General features: G+C 38.3%; 1 protein-coding gene across 1 annotated transcript; it reads left to right on the plus strand.

Annotated features, from left to right (window-relative positions):
* The first annotated feature begins 4,584 nt into the window (after positions 1-4,584).
* Positions 4,585-13,816, plus strand: LOC119488559 (regulator of G-protein signaling 5-like). The gene is made up of 5 exons (XM_037770320.1): positions 4,585-4,740; positions 5,736-5,849; positions 8,601-8,662; positions 12,171-12,337; positions 13,470-13,816. Exons 1-5 carry the CDS (start codon positions 4,697-4,699, stop codon positions 13,632-13,634), a joined length of 552 nt encoding a protein of 183 aa, XP_037626248.1. The 5' UTR covers positions 4,585-4,696; the 3' UTR covers positions 13,635-13,816.
* Positions 13,817-19,681: the final 5,865 nt, after the last annotated feature.

Below are 19,681 nucleotides of genomic sequence, written 5' to 3' on the forward strand. Positions count from 1 at the left end.
AGCTTTCACACGGCCATTACATCTGTAAGTTGAGCGTAGAGCTTCTGTCAGCGCGGTAAACAAAGCACCTGGATGCCAACTGGTGCCGGTTTATTTGAACAGCGGTGCAGCTATTGCCGTTGGCCTAAGTACACATCCACTCAAAGGACGGTCCCTTCCTGAACTTTGGCTTCCAGGAAAGTCTGCAATGAAAGCAATTCCTCCTATGTAGCTTTGTGTGCTCGCCTTGTCTGTGCAGGCGATAATGCTTTGTTTTTGTTTATTCATTGTGGTACAGTTCCATTGTTTAAACCCTCCAGGTCATATGCTCTCATTCTACTTTTTTTCTTTCCTGACACAGTGCAAAGTGACTTAACTGTGCACCCTGCTACTGGATTAAAATCTAAAAAGCAATAGAAAGAGATGATGTGTTGTTTTCTGCTGCTATGACTTAGTATTATAATTAGGTAAAATAGACTCTTTCAAATCATCCAGTTTGGTTTCATAATTTAAAACTACACTTCAGTACAAGCTTGTGAACGCAGCATGTAATCAGAAGCACAATAGAGTTGGGTTTTTTTCTCACCTGTCATGGAGTCAATGTCTTATTGATGAACCAGACTGGTTTTCGAGGCTGGTGTTTTGTTTTCTAAGTTACGCTAGTGACGTTTGTAGCATGTTTTCTAGTGATGTTTGTGATGTATTTTCCATACTTCTGTTAAGTTGTTTCCCTATTTATTTTACTTAGTTTACATACTTATTTTAAGTCCAGTCATGACATTTTTTCCTAAACCTAAGTGAGTGGTTTTGTTGCATCAACCTAACTGCAGATAGCAGTTAGGTTGAGGCGTTCAAATTACACAAAAAAAGCCTAAAATGCATCCTCATGACACACGGAATGATATTTCTAAGTTTTTAAGGAATCTGCTTTAATTTTCTTGTTTTTCAGGGATTTTTTTAACCGAAAATCTCTGTACCAGGCTTTGTTATTAGTCCTGGAATAAAAACACTGGTACCAAGACAGCCTGATGTTTCAGTCAATTTCGATAAGTGCTGCACTTATGTAACTGGCAGGCCTCTATTATCTGCCTGCAACAAAGGCGTTAATAACATGGTACTGAATCGTGTGTGTTCTGAATACATGGCCGCGCCATCAAACATAACCCTTTTAACTGCTGGTTGCAGATCATGGCCCAATGTACGCCTCATGTCCCCCTTCCTTGGAACAAGGACTGTTTATCTGTTTGTTAGTAGAGTTAAACTGAATTAGAATTTTCCATTTTCCTGTTCTGGCTCATTAATCTGGATAATCATCTCTTGGGGCTCCTCACTGGCAGATTGCGTGGATTGTTTACTTTCAATGTTCTGTACTGGTTCTGTACTTGTCAATTTGATCGTTACATAGATGGTGTCCTCAAAAAATCAAGCGGACAAGGCTCGTTCCAAAACGAGAGTGAATCTAGGGTTGGCTTGGTTGTGTTTGCACACCGCAACCAAAAATCCCACTCATTCTGCCTTTACAATATGCTTAAATATATTAAAAATGTGCTTTCCATTTGTTTTGATATACTTTTGGATATCAAAATAGTATTCTTAAGTATAAGAAATTGGCTGTCATATGTGTACTATAGAAAAATAAATATATACATTTGTATAAATATACAAGAACAATATGGTATGGTCGATATGAGGCTAAATTTTTTTTGTCTGTTTGTTTGTTAATATAATTAGTTTGACTTTTTCAATATTCAACCAAGACAACAATTGTTCCCTTACCTCAACCAAGTGCCGCAAGTGCCTAAACAGAACCATAAAGAAGTTTAATTGTTTAAAAGAATGAATTGTATTGCCAGAACTGATATTGTGGGAAAAGCTAATTAAATGTCTTCTTGTGAGTTTTTTACAGATACTTTCAGTGTCAGCATTTTACGGCCAATACGTTCATTAAAAAACATTTTTCCTCATTATTTTAATAACAAACGTAATTTGGGCTGCAATATGATTTCCTCAAAACATGTTTACTGTTGCAAATTAGTGATATATAAATCTAACTTAAAGGAGACAAGGTTGGTTGAACCACATCAGCTCTCACAGAATAATGAGACATGTTAAGACAAGGGTGCATAATCCTCTGAATTTGTTGTTTTATTTATAGTAAATACAAAAGTACATTTTGTATCTGCATCAAAGAGTAAAAAGTCGTTGTTTCCTGACCGATAGGAAATGTGATAAAGGCATCACTTTTGTATGTTTTTTTAACAGAAAGATTAGTTATATACCATATAAACTGGGAGAAAATATCATTATAGAAGTAAGTTATAGCAAAGATAAAAGTGACAAAAAGCCAGTTCTCTCCACACTGCCAAGTAATGAACATAAAAACTGAGCAGTCCTGATGAAAAGTAATGCATGCACTCTGGTTTGCTTGTTTTACTTGATTAACTGTCACATAACATGAGTCAACATAACATTAAACCTATGTGCTTTGGCATTAGTCAAACTAAACCTGTCTCCACATTAAATAAAGCAGATTTTGGATGATGAAGTCCAATATACATTATACAAGTACGTTAGGGTCAGTGGAGAGTTAAATGTTTCACGGAGAGTTGCGAGCTGAGCTGTGTGAGTATAAGGTATTAAATAAATGAGAGAAAGTAAACAGGAAGACAAGGACTGATGTTTTGTTACTCTTAGCTGGATGTTCTAACACTTCAGGGATTTTACTGATCCTTTACAGTCGATTTGCCTCTGCACTGTGATTGATGTTCTGTATGAATCAAAACAACTTGATTCAAGGATTTTCTGTGTTTGGAGGCCGAGTTTCATTACGGTTAAAGCCTTGAGATTCCAAATGAATAAAACCTTTAAATGACAAATAAACATATTTTCTAAATTAAAAGACAGAGGTGATGAACTCTTACTTTGTCAATGGAAAACTTGAGGGCATGTTTTTGTCATCATAAGGCTTAATAATAACAACTGCCTCCTTGAGAAGCCGCCTACAGATAGATGGATTTAGTTGAGTACATGCCAGACTGCAATCATCCAGTTTTTTTTTCAATGTCAAGGATTAGAAACACTCCAGCCTGCAGTTATTGAAAAAATAATAAGATGCTGGTCCAAAATAAAGCAGAAGTATATGACTACTGTATTTCAAAAGACTCTTTCCTGCAATCTCTCTACTGTCAAATTCTATAATATCTGCATATAAATAACCAAAAATAAAAGATTTATTCAGCGGTCTTGTAGTTTGAACATTTCCACAGTTTGCTCCAAACATTCAAGCTGTCAAAAAATCCTTTACAAACTGTAAACAACTTAGTTTTAATATTATTGAAGTAGCATTTTACATGTTGGCTGCTGTAGTATAGACTCAGACTGTGCTGTGATATAAATCAAACCAAACTTTGCAGACCATATTGTGTGTCTGTATTGGCTATATATTATGTATAAAAAAAAACTTTTATTGATAGCCTATATGGTACTGGTATTGAAGCTCAATACTTGTTTTGGTACCAACAAAGACCTATAGTGAATATCAAAAACTGTTAAATACCAAAAAAATGAGTTCAAATGTGTGGTCAGATTGTTATTATCTTGTTTCTTTTATCAGAGAGTTCCTGATTTAAATCAAAGGCCAGTTTGAGGCTGTTCGCCAAACTTCTTGTGCAGCGGCTTGTGTTTAGACAACAATTAATATTTGAGGAGTTTGCCTTATTTTGTTAAAATAATACGTTTTGTCGAAAAAGGCACTGCATCAGAAAAAGTCTCATTTTGGTACCAAAACTCTGGTATCGTGTCTGCACTAGTTTATCTAACAATTTCTAACAAAGATTACTAACTTTAAACATACTGTCCAGTTGTCATAACCAGACCTTAATTATAGAAGTGGTAAATCACAAAATGCTTAAATGAGTAACTTTTAGAGCAGTCATGTGAGTTGTTTTTAGGTGTTAATGACTGGATGTGAGGCCAAATTAAAATAGCATTTAAGATAGCTTATGTTTGAGTAGTTTCCGTGTTTCAAATTTGGTCAAAAAGGCTCCAACTAAAGTTAAAATATGAACTACATTTTTTGAGTTACAAAGTTGATTTTCAACAGTAATGTATGATTATTGAATGTGTCTTTGTAGATGCAGCATGTGTGTTGACACTGTAGATCGGATGCAACTTTAATGTTATTTCTGTAGAAGTTGAGCCTATTGTAGCAGAAGGCAGTGAAATGGTAGCTATGAAAAAGATAACAAAAGGTTTAAAGCACATAGGAATTAAACAAATGGAACTGACAAGTGTAAAAAATCCATTGATTAGAAATGTATAAATGAAAATATAACAATAACTCACTGACTAATGTGACACACATTGTGATGAATGGCATCAAAATCTTTAATGCATAACTTTAGATCTAATATCAGTGAAAATTCACAGTCATGTTTGCATCCTGCTCGCTGGTCCTGGATCTGTTGCTTGATTGAAACCTCAAAGCAAACAGACCATTCATGTCTGAGAGCCCGCCCTTCCTCAGCCAGGCTCCTCATCTGTCCAGGCTCTACACATTCCAGTCTGATTGGCTTAGCCGTTGGCCCGAATCCAACAGGGTGTCTGTATAAAACGCCTCATGTGCTGAACACCAGAGTCAGAAACTAAGAGGGACTTTGAGACTCACAGCGGTCTAACTCAGAAGACTGAACTCACGCTCAAGTTCTGCGACTGGAAAATGTGTAAAGGATTAGCTGCCTTACCCCAGTCCTGCCTCGAAAGGTGAGACCTGCATCATCACTTCACCTCTCCTGTCATGTCTTAACAGTGTGTTCTTCTTATGTGATTTGGATCCGATAAAGTTTGGCTATATTTCAAACCTCATAAGAGTGGCTCTGGTCATACATAGGTTAAAAGACAAATTGTAAATCCATGTTGCTGGCAGTATCAGGTCAAGAGTTTACATCTGGAAGAACTTAAAGTTCATCTCTGTGAACTTTCTACTTTCTGAAATGAATTTCTGTTTCCTGGAAGTCCTTTTTCAACAGACTTTTTGACCTGAAGAAGCACTTCAGAGCAGGTTTTACACTAACTTGAAAGTTTTTTGCCAATATGTTTTTACAATAGCTTATGCAGATTGCTCAAGAGAGTCCGAGAAATTCATTGTGCTGCTTACGCACTCAACTTGAGAGGAGGTCAGAGAGGTTTCTGAATCTGCAGAGTGGATGCAAAGACTATTTTAACAAAGTTTACACTGGTTAAAACACAAAATAACACTTTCACCATTTGGTTAATAATGATTTTGAAATATTTTTTTCTTGATTCAAATACAAAGCGGTAAATGTAAGATTTTCTTTACATTATAAATACTGTGTAGAGTCACTTTTACTTTAACTTAATAAATTATGTTACACTCAACATGAGAATTTTAGGACTAAATCTCCAAAAGGTCCAACTAATTCCAAGTAGAAAGCTGTAAATTTAACTGCTACTTTTCCCCTTCTTTTTTATTCAAAACATGAAACCTCTTTTGTAAAGACTTCAGACTTTTTGTAGCAAAAGTTTTCAAATTAATGATTTATCATCCAACTGACATGCTTATAAATTGAATCTTGGTGTCTTATGTAAATACAATATACCAACATCATGTTTGCAGAGAGGATGATAGATATCACCAAAACTTAGATAAACATCATGACTAGATTATTATTGCTTTCTTGTCCAAGAAGATAAAACAAAGACTTTGTCACACGAGCCGTCTGCTCTCTGTCGTCCAGGGCGAAGGAGATCAAGTCGAAATTGGGCGTTTTGCTGCAGAAGCCGGAAAATGCCTTCGACCTCATCATCCCTTATCCCGAGAAGACCGAGAAGAAGCCAGAGAAGCAGCAGAAGTGAGTCTGGAGATTAATGTCTGTGGAGGCGGGGGAAGTTTGCCAGAGTGTTAATCGGATAATTGGTGGTAAAGTGGCCGAGCAGAGCCCAGAGAAGGTGCAAAGATGTGGAGATCAAAGAACGTTAAAGTTGTCCAGACACTCACTGGGCTCAATTGTCAGTGTTAGATGGTACAAAGCTTCATTTTATTAGGCATCACCTTGAAAAAACTGGGTCAGAGATGATTTATGTATGGAATGTAGAACGTGTGTTTCTTGTTATAGCAATCTTGTCAGGGAAAGTATGCAATTTTGTCTTGCTTTGTTTTTTCCATTCACATAATATTGTGTTTCAAAAGTCCTTGAGTTCAATTGGAAAAACTGATTATATTGATAAAAGCAGCATTCTTTTTTTTCACCTTGAAGTAACCCCCAGAGGTTGGTGAGGCTTTATCAGAGGTTTTATTTTGTTTCTTTGTATGTTAGTTAGTTAGTTCCCCTTACAGTCATTGTGGTTCAATATTAAGACCGTAAACCACTCTTTAAATCTCTCCTGCCACTGCAGCTCATATTGATAATTTGAATTACGACACTGTAAACTATTTGCTGTCATCCAGAGTTTTTTTTTATCTCTTTGTTTGATTTGACTTAATTTATAATTACTGTGGATATGTTCCACATTTTATCCTCACACTGTAAAGCTGGAATACAAGCTAGCCTTGCAAGCATTTGCTTAACATCACATAAAAAGCCTGTCCGATAAATGAAGGGTGACAGTTCTGCTCTTTTACTAAGACACCTGATTGGTTGAACCAACACTTTCTCATTTTTCGCTCTTTATAATACGTCACCGCTGCACTTTCTCTGAGCGTTTACTGTTGCTGCGGATGGGTTTACATTGTAGTTAATTGGTGGGTCTCACACTGGCGTTGCAGGGTGCCTTGTGCGGCGGTATCGAATGCCGACGGCCGTCACTAAGCGTTAGTATCGGAGGTTGGAGCTGGGAATGATGTCACACCCGCGTTCACCCTGTTCAGTCAAGTCGGAAAACTAAATGGGGTTTGCTCCAGCCAGGTTAGCCATTGTTAGCGATACTAGTTGATAACAATACATTACTCCGGTATTTTGCGCATACAAACACCGTAGCAACATGTCCACAGATAGAAGTTGGACAGTACTTTTTGTACGACTGATTTAATGAGACACAATTAAGACAGAAGTGCTAATAAACAATATATTACTACATCTTTTTTACTGTTGATGCACGGATCAGCCTTCTTGGATTTTGAGGTCGGGGTTGGTGAGGTTCGTCCGACTTTACGAGTTGGAAATCCGAATTCAGGGGGTGTTCCAGTTCAAATTCCCTGATTAGGGACTCGGAAATTCCGACTTCCCAGTTCAACTGGAACGCAGCATGAGAACGTCCTTCCAGCTAATCTTCAAACTAGAAAAACATCTCAGCTGTTTGGTAACGGAGAGAGAAATGTCACGCAGTTTCAGAATCACAACTCCTCCTTTTAACTTTCACAGTTTCAGCCCGATGTCTAAATGCTCCCCATGATTGGTCCGGTACACACACCAGACACTGTCTATTCTCAGGGGATGTTTTCCAGACTTAAATCTCATTGCAGAAACTGAGATCAAAGGATGCGGTCTGGTTTTGGGAGCCTGGAAACACACGTCAAATGTGTATTTATCAATGTGATCTCATGTGAAGGCGTATAAAGAGCATGCCACTTTTAAGGGCATGTCGTGTGTCGTGTGTCACTAACGCCCCGTTCTCATTCCCAGCTCATCACATACGGACGTACGGTCGCAGTTTTAAACACGTGGTCAACGTTGTGAAATCAAACAAAGCTACTTGGTTAGGTTTAGGAAAAGATCATGGCATGAGTTAAAGTAAGTACATTAATTAAATCACGTACGTAAACTAAATTAACGTAAATAAGTCAACGGTTGACTTTTGGTTTCACACAGAATATGAACACCGTGAAATTCTTGTCTTTGTTTCACCCAACATTCCCAACTCATCATTCTCACTCTTTATGCAACCCGATCTCACGGGAAGGCATATATATATAGCATTACATTACACGGACATTCTGCGTGTCATGAGGACCTATTTTAGGCTTTTCAAGTGTCATTTGTACGCCACACAACAAAACTACGGTAACGTCCGCAGTTAGGTTGAAGCAAAAAAAAACACAAAAGTAAAATATGTATGGAAACAACGTAACATAAGTATGGAAAACACATTACAAACATCGCTGAAAAGACGTGACAAATGTCACCAACGTTACTTGAAAAACAAAAGATGGGTCACAAACACAGGTGTCTTGGTTGAAAGTCCTGTGTTTCAGTGACTACCGACTGCATGGCATATAAATGACACACCCCAGGCAAGAAAGCGTTCTTACCACACGCTAAATGCCACGTGCATTATCGTGGCATTCATATTCCTTTTCCTGCAAACGGGCTGCTTTATATTACATCACCTGCGGTGTAAAATGAAATGCGTAGGGATAACATGCAAAATGACTTAGGAAATTACCATATTCATACGCCATTTGGTGAGACCAGGCTGGTATTTATAGCTTGTTGTGTTCACTCTGTAAAGTTTATGTAGACTACATAATGTTTGCTAACAATTTAAAAAGTGTTGTACATTGTATGATGATAAAGACTCATTCACTTACTTCAGATTGTATTTGTTAACCGTTGGAATGCTTTGAACCAGTTTTGCTGAAGACTGAACTGGTATTTTGTGTGCAGGCCGACTCCTGAGGAGGCTGCCCAGTGGCGCGAGAGTCTGGACCGAGTCCTGAACAACGGCTGTAGGTTTACCCTCTCTTACTCTCTCTTTCCGTCTCTCACACACACACAACACACTAACAAAAAAAACAACAAACAACAAAAGTTAACCCCAACATTAAGCGATATACCTTGTGATGTAACGGCGTTTTGTCCCAATATGGGATCTGAGTCCCAATAATGTGACTGCATGAAGAGATTTTTGTCCCCGCAACTTGATCAATACAAGCACAGGGTAACTGTTGGATTTGAATTGTATTTCATTGATGTCAAGTCATGTCAATTTTATGTAAATCACAAATATCACAAATTTGCCTCAAGGGGCTTTAATGGTGAAAATCTAACACCTTGTGTCTCTATAACAATATTAAAGAACTTGCTTAACATTTTAGAATCTTATATATTCTTCAGTCACTCTAAAAACTTTTTAAACTGACTCCCTTAGTTGAAAAAGCAATAATAACGAAAAAAACATGCTCTAATGTCAACAAGAATCCTTCTTGTTAAAATCCAAAAATAGACATGTTGAGGTAACCTACTTCGTGCTGCTCTGCAGCGTCTCTGCTTTGCTGGCATCCTCACAACCAAACACTGAGAGCGTCATTAGTTCATACTATCCAAAGCTGCAGTCTTCTGCATTATGTAACAGCTTTCATTCCTAAAGGAGAAAACATGCCTTTTCATGAGGCCTGGTGTCTGTCGAGTAGACTAGCACACCACGGTTTGGTTTCCACAACAGCAATATAGCTTGTATGTCACACATTTTTTATCTGTCCAAAATGTACCTTCAAGGGAGATTTGTCAAGTATTTAATACTCTTATCAACATGGGAGTGGGCAAATATGTTTGCATTTTGCAAATGTATGTATATATTTATTATTGGAAAGCAATTAAAAACACAAAACAATGACAAATATTGTCCAGAAACCCTCACAGGTACTGCATTTAGCATAAAAATGAAATATGCTCAAATCATAACATGGCAAACTCAACAGCTGTCAGTGTGTCAGTGTGCTGACTTGACTATGACTTGCCCCAAACTGCATGTGATTATCATAAAGTGGGCATGTCTGTAAAGGGGAGACTCGTGGGTACCCATAGAACCCATTTTCAGTCACATATCTTGAGGTCAGAGGGTAAGTGACCCCTTTGAAAATGGCCAGTTATTCCTCGCCAAAATTTAGCGTACGTTTGGAGCGTTATTTATCCTTCTTCGTGACAAGCTAGTATGACATGGTTGGTATCAATGGATTCCTTAGGTGTCCTATTTTCATATGATGCCAGTATCGTCACTCAAAGAAATTAGTGCCGTTAAAACAAATTTGCGTTAATGTGTAATTGCTGCGTTGGTTCTCTATTCTCTATTGGTTGTTGTCTCCTTTAAGATAGTTTAAGCTATACTGTGAGTGTAGACTGAAAAAACAAATTAAGAAAAACACATTTACAGCCACCATACATACCAAAAAGAAACAACTGGCTCTACTGTTTACTCCACAAAGTGCACAGAGAAAGCCAGCAAGAGTGATGATTAACTCTAATGGTTAACGGTAGTTGGCGGTACGTGTAAACTCTCCTGATAATAAGTCACTTAAGTTGCCCCTGTGCATCAAAACAGATCCACGTCCAGATGTTACTGACCAGCTGATGTTGTACGGAGAATCCTGTCCTCCACAGAGCTCAATGGGTGGTAAAAGACCTTTCTAAGTGGCTCCTTCAGCACAGTCTGGTGCAGCGAGATGTATTTCCCCCCCCTGTGTTTACATGCCTGCATGAATGTGTACATGCATCCGTGTGTGTATCCGTCCAGGGAAGTTATGTGTGTTATGGTAACATCTCCAGGGAGAACTCTAAATGATTCCACCAGCATTGATTTATTGCACGGCTGCTGCAAACCGCTGCGCCGCGATTATTTATCTACATGAGATTTCGCATTAACATTATTCTTTATGGCCTCTCTCCTGTTAATTCCCATGGGATTCTCTGTGAGTTATTTCCTCTCAGATGTAGACCCACCCTCACGCCCTCGCCTTAAAGTGAATAATTGCATAATGTAATGTATATTATGCAACAGGAGATAAATAATGTATGACTACTATCTGATATAAGACATTTCACTTGTAGAAAAATTAATCTAATTTTCAAGTTGTCTGTGCACTTTTTAATTATTGGAATTGTTCAGTGTTTCATTATTTCCTGCAGCTTGTTCAACCTCAGTGAAGTTAATTAAAACTGAAACTGAGTTAATCTTACAAGAAGATCTACCATAATTCAGCTAAAATATTACCATGAATGCGACAGACAAACACACGAGGCTCCATTTCCTGATGGTTGTTGCAGCTCTGACGCATGAACAGCCATAATTGTCATTAGTTCCTCTGCGTGTGTGCTTCTCTTTTTGTGTGTCCTTGTACTGAAGGTCTTTTAACTGCAGCTTGATTGCGACTCTGTTCTATTTTGAACCAAACTAGCCATTTAGATGGCAGATAAATCCCTGAGGCCACAGCATGAAGCTTATCATCTGCAGCACATGCTCGTTCAGACAATGGGACCCTTGGCAGGCATTATGTTCAACTACAATGGTCTTCGCTGAACTGTATGCTTTCTTAGTTAGAGGTTATTCCAAGATAAAGATCCAGCATAAGACTGTGTTATTACACGTGTCCAAATGAAAGTTTTGTTTCTATTTTGGACATTTTGGACATTTCTGAAAGGTATTGTCTGTTTTTGTAAAACTTTAGTTCAATTGTTTTGACTAAATATATTTTTATTTCTATAATACTTGTGAAATTTCAAATAAGTTTATTTTCACTCTTATGTTGCACAAAACATTTTCCTGAATTCTATTGTGGGTCCATCCAGAAGGTTTTTAGGAAATCTAATACTAAACAATTTGAAATCTCATCACACTTTCCTCAATAAAAATACCTAACGTCAGTAGTATATGCAACCACTTTATAATGTTAATTGTGCCTCCCTTATGGAAAGAGACACAATGTGTATATATATATAGTGTCACTGCTAGAAAACAGGTGTGACTGACGAAGAGTTTTCTCAGTTCAAAAGTTGCATTACTGGTGGAATTTTTTGTTTTCTCATTGTGAAGTCTTAATAAATATATCTATCTATTAACGTCTCCTGACTAGCATAAGTGTCTTCAATCGATTTCATAACTTGAATATATAACTCTGATGCCTATATTATGCAGCCTAACAGTGAAAACAAAACATCAGCTTGTGACTCATATTTGATTCCTCTTTACTTTCGTGCTGTATGCAAAGCATTTTGCTTAATAATCATAGCAGTTGGTGTGAATTAAAACTGTTAGTTTAAGGAGGGAGACAGATAGAGAGACACAATAATCCTCAGACTGAGTCATTCATTTTCCTGGTTATTCTTCACCATTGCCAGCATATTTACTTTAAAATGCATGCATGCAAAGGGGCCTTAAATAATCACTTGTTGTTCTATATATTCTATTATATAGCCTGTCATCTCTCTCTCTAACACCCCACCACCCCCATTCTCTACCAGATGGTGTGTCCGCCTTCCGTAGCTTCCTGCAGTCCGAGTTCAGTGATGAGAATATTGAGTTCTGGATTGCCTGCGAGGACTTCAAGAAGACCAAGAACCCCGTGAAGATGGCCACCAAGGCCAAGAAGATCTATGAAGACTTCATCCAGTCTGAGGGACCCAGAGAGGTCAGGGACTCCGGTCACTTTCCCCATTTTTATAAATTGATTTATTTTTAACACCCTCGAATAGAAAGAGTTTGAGTTAACCCAGCCCAGTTGCCAGGACAACATGTTGGCATTGAGCGTGTCCGCAAATCATGGATACGTTGAATGTGGACGTTTTTGCATTCAGGCAGAGCAAGTGACATATTACACTTTGGCCAGACCGCCCCGCGTGAACAGTGTGCGACGGTTGCCTCGCTGAACTGCTGCGTCTTCCAGGCGTGGGTTGTCCACGACAGCAGTGTTTCTGCTGCTGCTGCCTTTGCCATTCATATTGGCCAGTTGCCATGCACTGCTGACGTACCCGTATCTATTTATTTTTTTTGTGGCCATTTTTGCATTCGGACAGAGAAAGTGACGTATTACAACAAGCACTGTGCAGAGCAAATGACATAGTATATGGTGCGGCCGCTATTGAATGATACGTGGTAGAAACTTACGTGGTATAATAACCAGTATAAAGAGCGAGGAAGTCCACACATGGCGGGCAGGGTGGTGGTGGATTGGTAAAACAAACACAGGACTTTCAGTCTTTATCTAATCAGTTGAACGAATGTGTAGCGGAGAAATATAGGCGTGCTTGAGCATAAATAGATGAGGTTACAGACAAAGAATGTACTGAGTCTCTGCACGCATGTGAACAGCACAAGTCTGAGAACACACACAGGTCATAAACACACAGATATGGCACATTTACTGTTGTAAATCCATCTTGGGTTAGGGACGTGACTTCTAGGGGGAAATATTGTTCCTTGTACTGATCTACACTTACCTGATTCTTTGAGTGTAACAAATTAAAGTAATAGTTTGACATTTTTGGAAGTACATGTATTTGTTGTACAGTTGTTTTCCATGGAATAATCTTCAGTCAGATGGGAATTGATTTAGTTTATGTTTGTTAACTGGCAAGTTTAAATAGACAGAATAATTAAATAGTATCTTGCCAGAAATGGTATCTTCCTCTTCATCTTTCTGAGTCCTTTCACATTATTTCTGCATATACCTATATCATCAATATTTACCATCATGCCGTTTTTCTTCATCCGCACTATAGTTGTTTCTGACAGTATGTCCTGTCGTCCTCCCACCACCACAGGTGAACATTGACCACTTCACCAAGGATGTGACCCTGAGGAACCTGGTGGATCTCTCCCCTGCGACCTTTGACCTGGCTGAGAAGAGGATCTTCGCCCTGATGGAGAAAGACTCCTTCAGTCGTTTCCTCCGGTCTGAGCAGTACCAGGAGCTCCTGGTCAACTAAGTCAGAGCAGAGTCTGAGGAGCTGGGTTGGGGGGGGGGGGTCGGGGAGGGAGGTCTCAAACAGCAGTTAGTTACCATGAAAATAATAGGAAACGCTTTTTTTTTTTCAATTAAAAAAAATTCAAATAAACTACTATTGTGTAAGACAGCTCGAGAACCGAAGAATTTTATTTTGCAAAAGATCCAAAACACGAAAGGTGGGAAAATTATATTTCCAAATTATACTTTGAATGTAAGGGAAAGACTGCCTTTTGAAATAGCCCCTCCCCCCCCCCCCCCCCCTCCACACACACACACACAAACACACACACACACACGCACACACACATTCTTTAACTTCTATACTAGTGAGGACCTTCCATTGACAACAATTATTCCCTCTCCTCTTAAAGAGCTGAGGGTCACCCAGAATGACCTCACTGTCAAAAATGGCCTCCAAAACCTCATTGGTTTTCACACAAAGGAAGACGTACAGGAACACACACAAACACACATATGTACACACAGGGTCAAGATCCATATCAAAACAGATACCAATGTGTTTCCATGAAGAACATACAACTCAATCTTTACAGTTACGTCAGTTCTTCATGATATTATCCTTTGAAAACATATATATAGTTTTGTGTAAAGCTTGACTTCATTGACTGCCATGAATTCTGTAGGATGACTTTCTGAAAAAGAGCCTTAATGCAGGGCTGTGTCTGGTCATTTTGGTGAAATCCACTACAGAAATAATTAATTTTATTCAACTTTACTCAATTTCTGGTCTGGGTCATGTCATCAACATGACACTCACCTATGCCTAAAAATGACCTATTTTAAAACTTATTTAAAACTTTTACTAGGGGTCACATTGTAAACTAAATCAAAATGAACCAAATTCAAATATGACTAAAATGAAAATCTTTTTGCAGTTTTGTCAACAATTAGTTTGACCCCAAAAAGATTCACCGTAAATATATAGACATTTTAAATATTTAAAAAAAAAATGCATACACCCAGTCCTTTGTCGCAGACATAAACAACTTATTCAGACAGACGTCAAAGTGACTTTTAAGTGCTTTGGGGTTTTCCTAAGAAGACTCAAAGATGTTATGCCATTTTAAGTGGCTGGGAAAAATATGACCTATAACATTGTCTGTCTATGGGAGAAAACTATTGGGAAACTCTGAATAGAATGAGTAACACAGTTGTCTGTTTTATATCAATGTTTTCATTGAATAATTTCCAGCAATGACCAAATATTTTGTCATTAAAATAAAAGAACCTGTAACATAGTGGGCCTTCTTCTAGTATCAATGCATGAGTAATAATTATCATAGAACTCTCTCTTTGTCTTTTCCACTCTCACACTCACATAGACAGTTAAGTGTGGATTCTCACCAAACTCCCCCACTGGTTGCGATGCATCCTGTGAGAGCCATGCCTTGAGAACAGTGCTGGCTGGTTGGCTCAGTGGTCGAGCTCCTTGGCTACCACTAAACTGCATGTTGCTAAGATGGGAAAATCAAGTAGGAGGGAATCTCAAAAAAAGAAGTGAACAGAGCAGCGGTTTTAACAGAGAAAGGGCATTTTCCCATGTGATAATACCAAAGTTGTATGTCTGCATGCAGAGTCACTAAAAAGGTCGAGACCTGGTTTTAGTGCTATGAACAAGGGGGGCAAAACATGCAGATTTGCAGCACTAAACAATGTCAATACTGGTTATTGACAATCATTTTATTATGGTCTTTGAATTATAAGCAATGGAGCACAAATTTAAGTTTAAAGTCACAAAGGAAATTTAAGGGAATAGCAGCATTGCAATCAGACATACATAATAGTCACAGTTGAAAAATCTGTTATATGTACTTTTCACTTTTCTTATTTTCCGAGTTGACACTTTCAACCACAAGTTATTATTCAATATATGCTGTAACAAAACACTGGTATTCACCTAACTTACACTAAGCTGAGACATGAGACGGATGTGATGGTGGATTTGGTGTCGGTGTGCAATGTGTCCTAAATGTATGCATTTAGTTGAATGTAGCAATCATGAAGTGTGATTATATTTACTCTTTAATGCTTTTTATATTAAACAAAAGCATGATGTCTTAACCAACACAAGAATATTGTTATCTAGATATTCAGCATTTTATAAGTCCTTATTGTTCCCTAAAATGCAACTATTCCACACTAATCCAGGCTGAAAAACTAAAAACACTATTGATCAGGAGTGCCACATTTTCTAACTTAATTGAATATTTCAATGCATTACTTAAAAAGGGATTGGAATGACCAACAAATAACAAAAAATCAGAGAGATTTATTTCATTTTTAAACAGCATTGACAAGGGTTTATTGTGACACAGATTAGCCAGTCTGTTGTCATAAAAGTCAACGACAGAAAAATCAATAAGGGCTTTAACATTGCTGAATATGCATTATTTGATGTAGCCTTGCATGTACGTTCTGGAGTGGACCACATAAAAATATATATGCATACAATTCCTGAAGATGTATTTATTTTTATGTGTAAATATCAACTATTTACAACCAATGTGTCTTAAGTTATTCTTAAATACTACAATGGAGACCATGATTCTATGAATGGAGAGCTGGCAATGGCTCTTCCCACAATATTTTCACTGTTATAAAAGAGGAAACACCTGACTTTCAATTGTCACTTTGTTTTTCTTCATTGGATACCTATTCATTTGTACATAAGAAGCACCTCATAATTGAGTCTTTAAGAATGCAATGATAAACTAAAAAACACATACCAATCCAGACGCCACAAGTTTAATAATGAAAAATGTTAAAGGTACAATTGATAACATCAATAACATTCAGCCACTAGATGTCGCATTCTCCCACCCCCGTCCCTTAACAACAAATGGTTGCCAGTTTGTTGCACAACAAATACATGCATATTTTGACTCAGACAGACAGTCATGTCAAGTGATGAATCTTTTGTTGTAGAGTAAAAGGAATTTTGCCATTTATAATAAAAAACAATAGAGGTCCCAGGATACTACCCTTGGGCACCCCACATCCCATGATTCTTGACCCGAAAGTGTCCCATTAACGTCAACCATTTTGAGTGCAATTTGATAGGTATGACCGGACACACGATTCAGGGACAGCCCACTGATACCCATAGCTTTTAATTGAAGTATTAAAATTAGTACATACAAAAGAGGTGCAATCATGGCGTCTCCAGCTGCTCTTTTTCACCAGGAGGGTCTATACAAGCAGCCCAACCAGAGCTGCTATGGTGGAGTGATATGGACATAATCCCCACATGCACTCACCAATTTTGAAGGCACATCTAAATATGTCAAATCTTGTGAAAATTGATATAATTTGTAAAAGGAGTGGGGGGAATCTGTTTTGCAAATATTTTGGTGGATCAAGGCCTAAATAATGCTGAATCAATATTAATGTTATACTCCATTTCTGCCAAAAGATCCCCCTAAATGTCACACACTGTTCCTTTAAGTAGTTCTGAAATTATCTGTGTAACTATCAAACAAACAAGACTGAAAACAAAATCCCTCAACCTGTCAAAGGAAAATAGCTCTAAGAAAACTGTTTTGAAAAATCTGTTCCCTCTTTCCTTAATTCCTCATCAGAGTGAAGTAATTGTTTGAAAGATGAAAGCAGCATGTGAAGAGTACGCCACTTAAAAAAACGTCAGAGATGAGTGTAAAACAGATTGGAAACAGATGCGGCTGAGGAACTGGCTGCCAACACAAACACTGTCAGAGGCTTGCATGGACGCATCCGTTACTACCGCAGTTCCGAGAAATAGATGAAAAAGGTCAAATGCCTTTAAGTCCCAAAAGGAGGTCAGTGACTTTTATGACAAATGTTTTGTTTTGTTGAGCGCACTGCTTTTACATGTGCGGTACACTATAGCATACCAAGCCAGAGATAAAATGATGTCTTGCCAAAAGGTGTAAATATTCCCGAAAACTGTTTTTTATGCAAAAAAGTATCTATTGCTGTTCTTGGAACCAATAATAAATTGAGATTTAAGCAGATAAAAACAATAAATACCGTTGCTAAGAGTTTATGACTCTGATTACAACCTCCTTTTTTAAAGTTTCACCTGATATGTGACCTGATTTTCCTCCAAATGTGGATTGTGGAATGTGGAAAAAGGATTGCCTGATAAAGTTTTCAAGAATGATTAATTTCTTCTGCTTTGCCAGCAGTAATGATTAGCCTAATCACCAGCAGACCTGCAGACATTATCAAATCTGTAGCAAAAACAATGATCAGACTTGAGATAAGAAACCACGGTATATCTGAATGTAGGTTTAATATGTTCATCTGTTTTGGGGATTCAGTTTCACTCCTATGGGAGAGACATTTACGTGGAAGGTTAGACAGACATCTGCCATTTACACTTAGTCTGTGTTGATGGCTTCGGACCATAAAACTATACAGTGCTGTTTATGTTTACTCAGGCGTCATTAACAGGCAGATGTGTGCAGGATCGGTGATCATACGGGAAGCTGATTGCTCACTTAGTTCCTCATGAAAGATGGCAACGTTCCATAAGTCTTTGACAACAGTGTGGCAAAGAGTTCTCATGGCTTCGGGGCTTGTTATATACACTTTCGAGGAAAAAAGAATGACCTAATTATGCGTGAGAAAATAAAAGATCATTTCCCCCATGATCTGTGCAGCTGGCAGCAAGATCCATCGCTGACAAAGCTACACCCATGGGGTTTCTGTCCACAGTCCGCTCTCCAAAGTTGGTCAAGGTCTGAGCGGTTTGGGCTGTCAACAGAACTGACAACTGTTTGCTCAAGAGTGAAGGTAATATCACTGCTTTAAAGGCTGCCAATTCCTCCCACATCAGAATTGTGCTGCCCTCAAGGGATGTTGTTTTTCTGAGTACACATTATGATTGGCATCCAGGTTTAAGTTGTGAGAACACTGTTGCTTAGTGACTGCCAACAAAAATGGACTCTTCCCTTTTTGTAAAATGAAAAATGATTTTGAGTGAGTATGCTTGGGTATAAGAAAGGGGTAAACAAAATATCGAATTAACTTGCACACTTGCGAAAAATAAAGTTGATTGAGAGGCGTGTCCCTTAAGCATCCCGTCTCTGACCCTATCAGCGGATATGGCGGCTTCAACAACACCATCTGGATGAGTAGCAGTCTTGGTGGTATCCAGGTCAGCAAGCCTCGTCGGTGTCATTGTTAGGAATTTTGTAAAAAAGTCCCTGTATCCCAAATAAAAAGAGGCAGTGTATCAGTCAGTGAAGATCAACAAGTAGAATAGTATAGAAATTAAAACAAAATACAGCTCTGCATTTAATCTTGAGAGCAGACAACAGTTTTCACAGCTGCATTATCAAATGTGGAGTCAGCAAGCTGTGTCTGGGGAGACAGGTCACAGGTGAAGAACATAGACTGTATTTAAGAAGTAGACGTAGTCTCCGTGACATCACCCATTGGTTTGTGGACTGCTGTCTGGATGCCTCAAGTTCGAGAGCTAAGTACAACCGAACGATGAATAAGACATTTTTTAGGCGACCAAAATGTTACAATTAACTTTCAGAACAGATGACACGCTGTGAAAGGGTTAGAGTTCCAAGACCAAAACACAGACAACACCCAGATCTGACAACGCCGAGGTAGCGACCAATCACAAGGTAGCCGCGTCCTAAAGTATACTCTGATTTATGGTCTATTTGACTCTGAATGGGACCATAATTTACTAAATGAACATCATGCTGTACTGAAGAAGACTTGAAACTAGCAACTGAGACCATAAACTCATGTTTGCCATGTTTACTGAGGTAATAAATCAAATGAGAAGTAGGGTCATTTTCTCATAGACTTCTATACAATCAGACTTCTTTTGCAACCAGAGGAGTCGCCCCCTGCTGGCTATTAGTAAGAATGCAAGTTTAAGGCACCTCCGCACTGGCTTCACTTTTCAGAACCGGAGTTGCCCACTGTTGGGGAGACTGAAACTCTGATCTCCACTTCCTGCAAATACAACAAGCTGACTTTTCCACAATAAGAGCTGTTCACAGT

This window comes from Sebastes umbrosus, chromosome 5 (genome assembly GCF_015220745.1).
Source record: "Sebastes umbrosus isolate fSebUmb1 chromosome 5, fSebUmb1.pri, whole genome shotgun sequence".
NCBI classification, from domain to species: domain Eukaryota; kingdom Metazoa; phylum Chordata; class Actinopteri; order Perciformes; family Sebastidae; genus Sebastes; species Sebastes umbrosus.